The sequence below is a fragment of the Petromyzon marinus genome, chromosome 46 (assembly GCF_048934315.1).
Source record: "Petromyzon marinus isolate PM22_M1 ecotype Great Lakes invasive population chromosome 46, UKy_Petmar_22M1.pri1.0, whole genome shotgun sequence".
Classification (NCBI taxonomy): Eukaryota; Metazoa; Chordata; class Hyperoartia; order Petromyzontiformes; family Petromyzontidae; genus Petromyzon; species Petromyzon marinus.
In genome coordinates this window covers 14,846,523-14,861,026 of record NC_133712.1, presented here as the reverse complement: position 1 = coordinate 14,861,026, position 14,504 = coordinate 14,846,523, and the positions used below count along the sequence as shown (strand labels likewise).

Sequence of the window (14,504 nt, the reverse complement as noted above, 5' to 3'; positions counted from 1 at the left end):
GTCTCGCCAGTGGCGATGTTTACACATCACACCAGGTACTCATTTGAGGCTGAGTCGATTTAGGGGAGGCCCAGGACCGGTTCAGATAATCGTCACCGGTGTTGGCCGTGAGCTGGGAAATTTAACTCTGGTCGGCAGGTTCGGAGCGCAGCGCGCTAACCGTAGCGCCACCGCTCCCCGCTTGTGAACAAACACACACAGCCGCTTTGGATCGTCATCGCTAAGTAAATACAGTATTTATGCAGTGTTTATACGACTTCATTGTATTGGAATGTTGTTTTAAATTTAGACTTTAAACTTTCGTGACTGCAGTCACGTAGATAGAAAAAATAATAACAATAAAAACCACGACTTTTCGATTGAAACACAAGCGGTCTTCTTCACCTACACCTGAAGAAGACCCGCTTGTGTCGCGATCGAAACGTCGTGGGTTTTTTGCTTTTGATTTAGATTTTTGTTTTCTATCTACGAGACTTTACCGAAAGAACCAAGAATATGAATGTTGTTTTGTCTAGGGTTTGTACATGTTTATTTAAATTAACTTGTCTTTAGTTTATTTGGCATAAAGTACAGCACTTATTTCAATTGTGATGTTGTCTGTTATTGGTTGCCGTGTACCAAACCGCATTATTTAGGTCAGGCTTAAGTATTGAACATCGCGGTTTTGGCTTTCGCGGCACTTTCCGAGAACAGAATCCTCCGAGGGTCTCATGTCCTGTAAAATCAGCTGCATCTGACGGGTTTCATCCAATCAGAGTGATGATCAAGAAGCAACCATGCTGTCGATTTAAATGTACGGTAGACTCGATTATCCCCGCTAGGGACGTGGAGGACGGCCGCGGATATTTAAAAATCATGGATAATCCAAAATTATAAATTTTCCGTTTCTCTGCCGTAGCACAGTTTCGTAAATTAAAGCTCACAAAATAAATGAAAGCTCACAAAATAGATAAATCACCCCAAATGAAGCACAACTGACCATTTTGATTGTTACTCTTTCTATTTAGAAGGAATACTAACGATCGACGGATCAATGCGCGTGCTCAGTGATAACACTTTCCTGCTTCCGCGCAGAAGACTCCGCCCACTAAGTGGACGACAACAGAGCCACGCCAATCAAAATCAATCAAACTCCGCCCACCGTTGTAAATATATGCAACTACTGTACTGTAGAGGCGATCACATGGGTTTCGGATTAACCGGAGCAACATATTTTCTCGGTTTAAGCACGTGACTTGTAATGAACATTTCCCAGAATAACTATGTATAACTGTTCTTAGAGTGTATTCATTTGAGCTTAAGGGAAAATGCATGAGTTTTTCATTTTTGTCAATCTCAGGTGCGCCGATTAATCTGCACATCGGATAAACCGCACGCGAATAAGTGACACGTAAACTCACCCCCACGAAAAGTGCGTGTGTGTGTGTGGGGGAGGGGGGTCTCATAGAGCCAAGCGAAGGCTGCCTCACTGATCTCGCAGTTGACGCCTTGGTAGCCATCTGGACAGACACACGAGTACGAGTTGAGCGCGTCCTTGCAGGCCCCCGCGTGGCAGGGGCTCGAGGCGCATTGGTCTCCATCTTGACATGAGAACAGAGGACGAATGTGTGTGTGAGAGAGAGAGAGAGGCGATGCCACCGCCACAGTGGCTATGAGATGTTAACTACCTCGCATGTTATACATGGGTTCGATACCGACCCTAACGCCTGCTGTATATTTGGAGTTTGCGTGTCTCTCTCTCTCTCTCCCCGTGGTCGCGTGGATTTTTCACCAGAGTCCTCCGGTGTTGTCCTCCACATTTAGAAACATGCGTGTAGAGTATTTGCCTGCTATAAATTTGCACACGATAAGCCACTTCGTTGAGGCTATCATTTGTGATATGCCGGGTCGCTTCTGAAAAAAAGAGCTATATAGCTCAGTGGGCATTACCTGGTAAAATACAAATGTATGTCTGGGAAGCTTAAACATTGACATTTGGAGGTGTTGGCGGTTCTCATAAAATAGTCTGACGATGTCGCTGTTGCCCTTGAGTGAGCTGCAGACTTCTCCATCAAAAGTTGCCTGAGATTCATCAGCCGCTTTCCCATTCGAACGTGTGACATGAGTCGTAATCTCTTGATGCCACCGTCTGCCAGGAAATGATTCCGGAAATGAATCGAGGACCCGTCCGACCCAAGTCTTGTTATTTATGTAGTTAATTGTTAAAAATTCGGTCACAGTCCCTATGATCACTGTTACATTGCATTTATGGCTTTATTTTGGTGATTTCGAAAACGTTTTTTGGTTTGGCCATGTTTGTTTTGTTGTAGTACGGAGTTAGACTGATGGCCTTAATCTAAGTTGTCTTGTAGTTGTTGTTGTTGTTTGACTTGCATCCCACTGGGATTTTTGCACACAGCGTTGGTGTACGGTGCTTTTTTCAGGAATATTTTGCTGTTTTTTTCCTGGATTTTCTGTTTGCACAGTCACGAAGTCACTTTAAGACTATTTTCTTGTTCGTGTTTTTGTTTTTTGTTTGTTGCGGTTGCACCCGATTCAAGAGCCGAATGGCTCGCAGGGCTATACCAAATAAATGGAACTATGAACTATGAACTAAATCTGCCTTTGGAACACGGAGCAGCCAATCGTCGTCAGGCTGGCTGCTGCTATACGGCAACAGGCTGTGAAGCTTCGTGTTCAGCCGCTCATAAACATTCATCATGCGACTGCTTCGACATCACAAGAACTGATTTTAACGCAACCCCGCAAAAAAGATTTTCTGACCGGGGGTTTGCGAATCGCAGGAATGTAAATTATGATTGCTAAAAATTTGTTTTTTTTATATTCCGTGCACCACCGGTGTACCGCCAATACGTTCAGTTGGTCGTGAGCTTAGCACCCACCTACCTTCATCACCCTGCCCCCCCCCCCCAAACCGCGAGAGTTGAGTGTCCTGGCTCTGATATAAGTGGCGCCCAACTGCCCATAGGCCAACCACGTCCACTGCCCAGTCAGCACTGCCCACGCTGCTCGTAATATCACGAGGCCAAGGACCATTTTGAACGGGAGACAAAAATCCCAATTTTTTTTTTTATCGAATCTCACGGACAACCGGGACAATCCTTCCCGGACCCAAACCGGCACATATTGGCAGCTTCACTCAGGGGAACGGTGACGCCGAACTGGCACCGCTCAGAGCCTGAGTTGTGATCCAGGTTCTCAAGTGCAGTGAGTCGATGGTCTCGGCGCGGTTTGGAATCACTTACGTAAAGACCTACGTCGAAACCCAACAGACTCGTACGGAGACTCGCAGACTCATGCAGATACCCATTAGTTGACTTTGCGCAGGCACATTTAGACTCGCATGGAGACTCATAGGGTTACACATCGGCCAACATCTGTTCGAGAGTAACGTGTCGTGCCCAAGCCCACTGATAATCATTTGATGTCTCCTACTTGGGTAAATTCTCCTCCTCCTACCTCTCAGTGTAATTCCAAAAGGCATTTTTTCTCCGTCTACTTGACATTAAAGGGAAGTGGTGTGTGATGGCATGTTTGGGCTTTACATATAACAACAACCGGCATTCGCCACGAAGTGGCGGTAACGTCACCACGGTGCTTGTGCCAGGCTATGTGCACGTTAAGGTCACGTGAATTGTCGAACGCCCGCTGCCAGGTGATCACGGGACAGACCCAGCAGGTGCCATGCGTTGACTTACTGAGATGACTGGCCGATGCACCACCTGTGCCCTCGATTGTGCTAACTACATACAAACAAAGACAAAGATCCCCCGTATAGCCTTGACAGACTGTAGGGGCAAGTGCTGTTACCGAGCACCTATGAAGGCCGGAACGGTACACGAGGGGGTGGGTGGCCAGCACCACGCACGACCACTTTTGTCTCCCCAGTGGCGATGTTTACACACTGCACCAGGCACTCATTTGAGGCTGAGTCGACCTAGGGGAGGCCCGGGACCGGTTCAGATAATCGTCACTGGTGTTGGCCGTGAGCGGGAATTGAACCCGGGTCGCCAGGTTCATAGCGCAGCGTAGCGCTAACCGCTACACTACCGCTCCCCACTACCGCTCCCCACATACACACACGCACGCACGTGTCTCACCTGCGTATTTGTACCAGAATGATTTCTGAAAAACAAGCCAACACGCGTGTGAGCTCAGCACCACTCACAGCCGCACAAGTCGAGTGAAATACTAAGGTCAGAGTTCAAACATTCAAGACATTAATTGCCTTCGTCGCCGAAGTTATCCTTCCCCATTGCGCTATCGGCGTCGTGATCTGAGCCAAAGAATCAATTCGGAAATCTCGCCGAGCAGTGTATAAATATAACCCCGTGAGTAAGAGCAGTGGTTCTCAACCGGGGGGTACGTGGCAATGTCCCAGGCACGTAGTAAGGTGATTTCTAAATGTGTGAAATGATATCATACGTGAGAGTCCTTGGTGAACAATCACGTATGAATCGGCCAAGATAACATAACTACGACAACATTTAATCCCGTATGGTATAAAATATATTTTCTAAACTCATTGATCGTAAACAACGTGGTTTCCAAGAGTAACCAACGAATACATTCACGTCACGCCAGTTAAATTTAGTTGTATTCGCTTGCAGTTACCGGCGAGTTAGGATAACCACGCAAAATTGACGATTGGTTAAAATATCGATGCTGATTATTCATACATTTATTTCCACGTTGGGGTCAGGCAAGGGGCGGGGGGGGGGGTGCTCGGTTGAAACAAAATTCCACAAGGGGTGTGCAACACAGGAGCCCAACAAGGTTGAGAACCACTGAGTGAGAGAACAGCACCAGCGGAAGCAGCTACTATGGCAGACGTCACCTCTGCTACGTAGAGTCAGGGGGGTGAGCGTCTTTGAACTGCCATTGTCGCAGAGAAGTCATGGCCGTCGCTTGAGTCAGATTTCACATGTATTCTTGGGAGCTCTTGCGTGTTTGTTTTTTTAGCAAATGTAAATGCAGAACCAACTTTCAATGTGTGAAGGCAATGTGTTGTCAAGTTATCGGTGACCAGGCTCAGACCATCAACCCGCTACACTTTTAATAACCCGGTTTAATCGCATGGTGCCTATCGGAGTACAACTGGAACATATTTCGTACAAAAAAACAATATTTCTGCTGTATGTGCCCAAAGAAAGCTTATCACTGAACTCTGTTAATGTTCAACTCAATAATCCAGATGTACTTTGAAATATTAACAGTCAACTCAAAGTGTATGCGGGACACATGCACACGTATGGTGCTTACAAAGACAAAGATCCCCCTATAACAGAATCAACATTTTTATTTAGACCGGAGGAATCCAATGATCTATGAAGTTATTTTTTCACAGGCTGTCGGAGTCAATTCTGTTATTGGGCGCCTATGAAGGCCATCGTAGCACGAGAGGGAGTGGCGTGGCCAGAACCACGCTCGATCACCTCTGACTCCCGAGTGCTGATGTTTGCACACTGCACCAGATCGTTATGTAAGGCTAGGTCGACTTAGCGGACGTCCAGAACAGGTTCAGATATTCGTTAAATGTTATAGACACCGCAGCAAGAACAGGCAACCATTGACGACTACGCGGCGGTGATGTCACCACGGCACTTGTGCCAGGCTGGGTGCACCTCGAGGCTTCGTGAAGTGTGGAAGCTTTGCTGGCAAGAGGTCACGGGACAGATCCAGGTGTTACGAGTCTACAGAGAGGGCCTGTTGTTGGAGAGGGCCCGTCTCCAGGTCATCTCTGCCCAATGCCGTAACTGGTCTCGGACTTCGGATGAGGGTGCAGCTGCTGCCCACCTCAGCCAATGAACCCATAACACCTGAGTGTGCCCCGCGATCTCCTGCCAGTGAGCGTTCCTCACGTTCACGTGGCCTCATTGGTGCACCGAGCCTGGCACAAGCACCGTGATGACGTCACCGCCACTTAGTGGTGAATGGCAGCTGTTGTTGTGACCTGGCTCGCTGTGAGTAGAGTGAGTGTGAGTGCGGGGAGCGGTGGTGCAGCGGTGAGCGCGCTGCGCTACGAACCCGGAGAACCCGAGCGCGATTATCTGAACCGGTCCTGGGCCTGTCCGAGGTTGACTCAGCCTTAAATGGGTACCTGGTGCGATGTGTGAACATCGCCACTTGGGAGACAAAGGCGGCCGGAACCTGGTACTGGCCACCCACCACCTAGTGTGCCGTTCCGGTCTTCATAGGTGCTACTCGCTAAAGGCACTTGCCCCAACAGTCTGTCACAGGGCTATACGGGGGAGCTTTGTCTTTGTTGTGTGAGGAGTCTCAATGCTCACTGCCGCCTCCTTGTCGGGGAAGATCTCCATGGCTTCCTCGAGGCTGCAACGCTCCTCCATGCATTCACGCTCCAGGGAGCCTGGGAAGAACTCCTCCAGCCCGTGGTCATTGACTCTGCGGACTCGCAGTAGTCGAGACGCCTCCCGCCGTGACACGAACACTGGTGGTGACACGAACACTGGTGGTGACATGAACACTGGTGGTGTCACGAACACTGGTGGTGACACGAACACTGGTGGTGACGTGAACACTGGTGGTGTCACGAACACTGGTGGTGTCACGAACACTGGTGGTGTCACGAACACTGGTGGTAACATGAACACTGGTGGTGACATGAACACTGGTGGTAACACGAACACTGGTGGTGTCACGAACACTGGTGGTGTCACGAACACTGGTGGTGTCACGAACACTGGTGGTGTCACGAACACTGGTGGTGTCAAGAACACTGGTGGTAACATGAACACTGGTGGTGTCACGAACCCTGGTGGTGACACGAACACTGGTGGTGACATGAACCCTGGTGGTGACACGAACACTGGTGGTGACACGAACACTGGTGGTGACGTGAACACTGGTGGTGTCACGAACACTGGTGGTGTCACGAACACTGGTGGTGTCACGAACACTGGTGGTGACACGAACACTGGTGGTGACATGAACACTGGTGGTGTCACGAACACTGGTGGTGACATGAACACTGGTGGTGTCACGAACACTGGTGGTGTCACGAACACTGGTGGTGACATGAACCCTGGTGGTGACACGAACACTGGTGGTGACATGAACACTGGTGGTGTCACGAACACTGGTGGTGTCACGAACACTGGTGGTGTCACGAACACTGGTGGTGACACGAACACTGGTGGTGACATGAACACTGGTGGTGTCACGAACACTGGTGGTGTCACGAACACTGGTGGTGTCACGAACACTGATGGTGTCACTAACACTGGTGGTAACACGAACACTGATGGTGGCAGGGGGGTGGCGGAGATGGTGATGACAGTGAAGGAGTTGGCGTTGGTGGTCATGGTGATGAAGGTGGTGGTGGTGACAGGGGTGGTAGTCGTATTGATCGTGGTGGTGTTGATGTTGATTGTGGTAGTGTGGATTTGGATGGTGGTGGTGGTGGTGACAGGGGTGGTAGTCGTATTGATGGTGGTGGTGTTGATGTTGATTGTGGTAGTGTGGATTAAGATGGTGGTGGTGACAGTGGTGGTAGTCGTATTGATGGTGGTGGTGTTGATGTTGATTGTGGTAGTGTGGATTTGGATGGTGGTGGTGGTGACAGTGGTGGTAGCCGTATTGATGGTGGTGGTGTTGATGTTGATTGTGGTAGTGTGGATTTGGATGGTGGTGGTGGTGGTGGTGACAGTGGTGGTAGCCGTATTGATGGTGGTGGTGTTGATGTTGATTGTGGTAGTGTGGATTTGGATGGTGGTGGTGGTGGTGGTGACAGTGGTGGTAGCCGTATTGATGGTGGTGGTGTTGATGTTGATTGTGGTAGTGTGGATTTGGATGGTGGTGGTGGTGGTGACAGTGGTGGTAGCCGTATTGATGGTGGTGGTGTTGATGTTGATTGTGGTAGTGTGGATTTGGATGGTGGTGGTGGTGACAGTGGTGGTAGTCGTATTGATGGTGGTGGTGTTGATGTTGATTGTGGTAGTGTGGATTTGGATGGTGGTGATGACAGGGGTGGTAGTCGTATTGATGGTGGTGGTGTTGATGTTGAGTGTGGTAGTGTGGATTTGGATGGTGGTGGTGGTGACAGTGGTGGTAGTCGTATTGATGGTGGTGGTGTTGATGTTGATTGTGGTAGTGTGGATTTGGATGGTGGTGGTGACAGTGGTGGTAGCCGTATTGATGGTGGTGGTGTTGATGTTGATTGTGGTAGTGTGGATTTGGATGGTGGTGGTGGTGGTGGTGACAGTAGTGGTAGCCGTATTGATGGTGGTGGTGTTGATGTTGATTGTGGTAGTGTGGATTTGGGTGGTGGTGGTGGTGACAGTGGTGGTAGCCGTATTGATGGTGGTGGTGTTGATGTTGATCGTGGTAGTGTGGATTTGGATGGTGGTGGTGGTGGTGGTGGTGACAGTGGTGGTAGCCGTATTGATGGTGGTGGTGTTGATGTTGATTGTGGTAGTGTGGATTTGGATGGTGGTGGTGGTGGTGACAGTGGTGGTAGCCGTATTGATGGTGGTGGTGTTGATGTTGATTGTGGTAGTGTGGATTTGGATGGTGGTGGTGGTGACAGTGGTGGTAGTCGTATTGATGGTGGTGGTGTTGATGTTGATTGTGGTAGTGTGGATTTGGATGGTGGTGATGACAGGGGTGGTAGTCGTATTGATGGTGGTGGTGTTGATGTTGAGTGTGGTAGTGTGGATTTGGATGGTGGTGGTGGTGACAGTGGTGGTAGTCGTATTGATGGTGGTGGTGTTGATGTTGATTGTGGTAGTGTGGATTTGGATGGTGGTGGTGACAGTGGTGGTAGCCGTATTGATGGTGGTGGTGTTGATGTTGATTGTGGTAGTGTGGATTTGGATGGTGGTGGTGGTGGTGGTGACAGTAGTGGTAGCCGTATTGATGGTGGTGGTGTTGATGTTGATTGTGGTAGTGTGGATTTGGGTGGTGGTGGTGGTGACAGTGGTGGTAGCCGTATTGATGGTGGTGGTGTTGATGTTGATCGTGGTAGTGTGGATTTGGATGGTGGTGGTGACAGTGGTAGTAGTCGTATTGATGGTGGTGGTGTTGATGTTGATTGTGGTAGTGTGGATTTGGATGGTGGTGGTGACAGTAGTGGTAGCCGTATTGATGGTGGTGGTGTTGATGTTGATTGTGGTAGTGTGGATTTGGGTGGTGGTGGTGACAGTGGTGGTAGCCGTATTGATGGTGGTGGTGTTGATGTTGATTGTGGCAGTGTGGATTTGGATGGTGGTGGTGACAGTGGTAGTAGTCGTATTGATGGTGGGGGTGTTGATGTTGATTGTAGTAGTGTGGATTTGGATGGTGGTGGTGATGGTGGTGACAGTGGTGGTAGCCGTATTGATGGTCGTGGTGTTGATGTTGATTGTGGTAGTGTAGATTTGGATGGTGGTGGTGGTGGTGACAGTGGTGGTAGTCGTATTGATGGTGGTGGTGTTGATGTTGATTGTAGTAGTGTGGATTTGGATGGTGGTGGTGGTGACAGTGGTGGTAGTCGTATTGATGGTGGTGGTGTTGATGTTGATTGTAGTAGTGTGGATTTGGATGGTGGTGGTGATGGTGAAGGCGGTGGTAGTCGCAGCAGTGGTGGTAATGTATCAATAATAATCATGAATAATATTCATGTTAGTAGTAATTGATTATTGTTAAAGATGGCTCAGTCACAAACAAATCCAACTTTGAATGTGATCGGGTTTTTGTTTCTTGCAGCTTTGTATTTGGGAATAACTGAGAGAGACCAACAGTAACACCATCGCTGCTCCGTTCTCTCTTGAGAAGAGACGGCAACTTGACAGTCTTTGTTCAACCAAGGCGGAGAGTTAATCTTCCCCAAAAACAGTGCGACAATCAGGCGTAAAGGTTGACATCGCCGCGAGAATATTGTCAGCATTGATTGTGCTCGTGGTCCCTTCAACTGGGTGCCGAGTTTGGATTCTCTGCTGAATGGTTGACCGGGCAGTTTCTGTTGCTGCCTTTCGGCTATGGAATTCGGCTTATTTCAAATACATCTGTTCCAAAAGTCCTCTCGACTTGTTATTTTTATCTGTGGGGTTGCATTTTGTGGGGTGTGTATTTGTTTTATCACCTGCCTTTGTGATGTTATTAAGTGTTTACCGTGCTTTTTTGAATCACTATGAATTTAATGTTCTCGAAAATTAGTTTTTTTGGGGGATTAGATCGCGTAAATATAAATGTGTCGCTAAACCTGCCACACACATTTATATATATACGTCACCTAACCCAACGAACCCTATATTATGGCTGATATTGGTGTCACGAAAGCATACGTGTTAAACTGAATTTTACGTTCTGTTTTTAGCTCTGTACAGCACCTCGCGATATCATAATCCTCTAATAATTTCTCTCATAATGTGTTACAAAACAGACTGAGCTCCAAGGAAAGCAAGAACAATAGTCATGGAGACCATCCGCTTTGTATTTTTTCACCAAATAATGTGTTTGTCAAATGAAATGTTGATACATTAATGTGTAACCCTAATGTACAACACGTTTTTGTCCGAGTTCGTTTCTCGTGAATTTCTGCTGACGTGGGGAATTCAGGTTAGTCTGTGAAGCAAGACCAAACACTGAAAATTCCGACTGGACAACGATCTATAATCTGTGCTGTCGTGGACTTGCTGTATCACTCATCTGGCTAAGAAGACACTGAACTCGCTTGATTTTTTTCTTTCCATGACAAAACCTCTTTAACTGCAAACAAGTAGTACTACTCACTTCAGTTCAGTTTATGTTGAATTACCCTGTGGACAATAAGCTCTTAAATCGGGTTTCATCAACGAAAAACAACACCGCCGCTTCCCCGACATATGCAACAAATCACAGCAAATGAAGTGCATAACAAACAATAACAGATAAGCGAAATACAAAAATAGATAGCAAATCATAATCGCTATATCAACATTTTTTTTACAAAAAATAAGATAAATATGTATTATCAAAATAGCACGCTTTATCTTTAAAAAAAATACTCATTTAAATCTACCATATTGTAACGCAGATACGGCCTTAAAGACGATGGCATTATAGTGAAGATTTACAAAAATTGGTAAACAGCAAGATTTTCAGCGCACACACTTTTATTTTTCACCCCAGAATAAATCACATTTGATGGACTGAATACAAGTGGGCGGTGTCCTTCCCGATTTGCTTAATTTTCTTTATGCAAGCCACCCACTTTTATTCAGCATATCAAATGTGATTAATTCTGGGGTCAAATATTTTATTTTGTATCTTAGCGTGCAATTAGAAATCTGTGCATTGAAAAACTTGCTTTTTTGCGATTAATTTTACGACCCTCTAGAGATGACAATGATGGCTTTGCCTGTGTCAACTCTTGTCCATATCATTACTGAAAGCATGCCGATACCAATGCCAGCCATTCGCCACGAAGTGACGGTGACGTCACCACGGCGCCTGTGCCAGGCTAGGTGCACTTTTGGGGCCATATGAAGTGTCGAAGGTTCGCTGACAGGAGGTCTCGTGACAGACCCAGGTGCAATGGGTCGGCTGACTGAGATGACTGGTAGATTTACTAGCTGTACCCCCTACTCTGCCGACTTGCTGTATTTTAGCTGCCCGGCACTCCGCTCATTGTTGTGAGCGTTGCTCCTCCACCCTCCGTTGTTGTTGGAAGGGTGACAGTCTCCAACTGCCCAGTAGAGTCTTTCACGAGCCTCCTCCACAGAGTCTGATCCTGACACCGCTGGTACCAGTCGTCGGCAAGTCCACTCAGCTCCACATCCTCCCTGACCGCATCAGTCCATCTCTTCTCCAGCCCATGTCGTGTCCGTTTAGCCCCTCTATTCGGCCAAACAGAAGCTGCTTGGGCATGCGGTGGCTGGGCATGCGGGCTACATGACGCAGCCAACGCAGCCTTGCCTGGCGGAGGAGCTCACTGATGGGAATGTGTCCAGATCTTTCAAGGATTTGTGAGCTCCTCACACAATCCAGCCTTGTCAAACCCAGGATGGATCATAGGCATGCCAGCCTTAATGTTTCTAACCGGCGCAGATTTTCCATTAGAGAGGTTTCACAAGCATGGAGAAGGGAGGGCATGACTGTGGCCGAGAAGACTCGAAGCTTCGTGGGGAGCGACAGACCAGGTAGCTTCCACACAGCATTGCGCAGCCGATGAAAAGCTAATGCCGCCCGACTGATTCGGAGTGAGACTTCTGCTGTCAAACCGGAGCTGTCAAACCCGCTTACACACTCACCAATTCACATGCCCACTCTCCCACACGTTCACTCGCCCATATACTCACGTCACTCACCACACTGCAGGTCATGACACCTCTCTTGCTCCTTCCCTCGCAACTGGTCGACTTCGGAATCCCCTCCCATCTTATCTTTCCTCCCAAATTATTCTCCCGCCACCCCAAAAAAGTAAAATTGTAATCCCGAAGCTCAAAAAATGAGCAGCGCACAGAGCATTACTGTGGTGTCAATTAGCTGGGTCTCCACAATCCACACAAAACCATCGCGAACCAGGCAGTCCCCGTTTAATTCTGCACGTGAATGACTGTAGCACTGGATTGTGCCTCCGAGAATTGGGTTGCGATTTTCGGTGTTTTTTTTACAAGTTAATATTTCGTGATGTAAAAATCACAAAAAGTCATAACAGCAGTGTACATCGCTTGAGCATTACTCTTTCGCACCGTACGTAGCCAACCATGGTAATCGGAGATGCAAACAATGGTTGTCCGATGGAGAAACTGGACTCCGCCACGGGAATGTGGAATTTCAAACACTGACTCAGGGCTGTATACGGGAGACATGAGCATCAATATCCTCATGCCTCATTTGAGCAGCAAATCAACGTTTGACTCGACTCCGGGTAACAGGCGCCAAAGAAGTTCAACATACATAGCCCGCGCATGCTTATCGAGATGAAAAGGTGAAAGAAACAATGGGGTTTTTGATGGGACATAAAACAAAGTGCTTCACCGGCTCAGTCCACCGCTGCATTAGCTCGAAATGGACCGATCCGTCCTGGGTGACGCTGAGAATACCTGCAGTGGCTGCATGGAGAAGGAGGAGGAGGCAAGATGAAAAGAGAAGGAGCTTCCACAGACGCAGCGACATGTCGCGATGGAGGCCTGCTGCCCTATATAGTTTTGGAGTTGGGAGGATTTGGCTGAGCGGACGCGAGGGGGAGGAGAGTCACCGCCCTCCTCCCGCCCCCCGCCAAGGTCATGGTGGCTTAGCTGGGTCAAAAATCCAAGCAAACAGAAGGCGGGGGCTGATAATGGCAGAGGAGTACACTTCCAAATGAACCCAAATTCATGTCTCGCCCGCTCACTCGCTCGCTCGCGCACTCGTACACCGCCTCAACCTGACACTCACACCGGACACACTCACTCAAGACACTCGGATGCCCAAGCCACATTCGACCACTGTCGTAGCATCGTATCGCCAGGGCTCGATTTTACTGGTAGGAACCTCCTGGTTACACCACCAGCCCACAGGGGATTATTGTGTCCGTCCGTACGTCGTGCATCCAAAAATGGGAGAGGTGGGGCTGGGTGGAGAGGGGAGGGTGGGGAGGGGCTGGGTGGAGAGGGTGGGGCTGGGTGGGGAGGGTGGGTAGGGGCTGGGTGGGGTGGGGCTGGGTGGGGAGGGGCTGGGTGGGGAGGGGCTGGGTGGGGAGGGGCTGGGTGGAGAGGGTGGGGCTGGATGGGGAGGGGAGGGTGGGGAGGGGCTGGGTGGGGCTGGGTGGGGTGGGGCTGGGTGGGGAGGGGCTGGGTGGGGAGGGGCTGGGTGGAGAGGGTGGGGCTGGGTGGGGAGGGGAGGGTGGGGAGGGGCTGGGTGGGGATGGGCTGGGTGGGGAGGGGCTGGGTGGAGAGGGGAGGGTGGGGAGAGGCTGGGTGGGGAGGGGAGGGTGGGGAGGGGCTGGGTGGGGAGGGTGGGGCTGGGTGGGGAGGGTGGGGAGGGGCTGGGTTGGGAGGGTGGGGAGGGGCTGGGTGGGGGGTGGGAGGGGGGGCTGGGTGGGGAGGGGCTGGTCACCCCGTGGTGCCCTTATAAAACTCAACGTTTAACCTACTCACGCCGGCTTGTGCCCGCCCTCACAGTCGGGCGTAGTGTGCTGAACATACCACGTGGTGGTGCTGCCGTTGTTGACCCTGGCCATTGACCGAGCAACCCAACGTTCCTACCAGCTCCTCCCTACGCAGGAGAATGTGTTTAACAACTCACTGCTCGACAGTGGACGTCTGCAAAAAAACACATGACCAAGCTGCATCGTGTACAACATCCTTTGGCACGTGGTCGTGACGGGTACCGCAAGTGCCGATCGTGTCCGTCCAGTGCTCGCTGAGCTGCATTGGTCCCCGGTTGCTGAACGAATTGCATTGTAAGGTCGCGCTCATTAGGGGCCGTCCATAAATGACGTCACGCATCTAGGGGGGGAGGGGTCAGATATTTGTGACATCAGAGTGCAGCGCCACATTAAATACGCACTACAATGACAATCGTTTAAAGTGATTTGAAGC

The 14,504-nt window shown here is 49.4% G+C and overlaps 1 protein-coding gene across 1 annotated transcript in view; it reads right to left on the bottom strand.

The window, feature by feature from the left end:
- Positions 1-13,437, bottom strand: part of LOC116952364 (coagulation factor VII-like) — a 29,866-nt gene extending 16,429 nt beyond the window's left edge. The window contains exons 1-4 of the mRNA XM_032971647.2: positions 13,026-13,437; positions 6,291-6,451; positions 4,101-4,125; positions 1,470-1,580 (exon numbers count right to left, since the gene is read on the bottom strand). Of these exons, the coding sequence (XP_032827538.2) occupies positions 1,470-1,580; positions 4,101-4,125; positions 6,291-6,451; positions 13,026-13,098 (370 nt within the window). The 5' untranslated portion in view covers positions 13,099-13,437. The remainder of the gene's footprint in view (positions 1-1,469; positions 1,581-4,100; positions 4,126-6,290; positions 6,452-13,025) is intronic.
- Between the last annotated feature and the right edge of the window lie 1,067 nt (positions 13,438-14,504).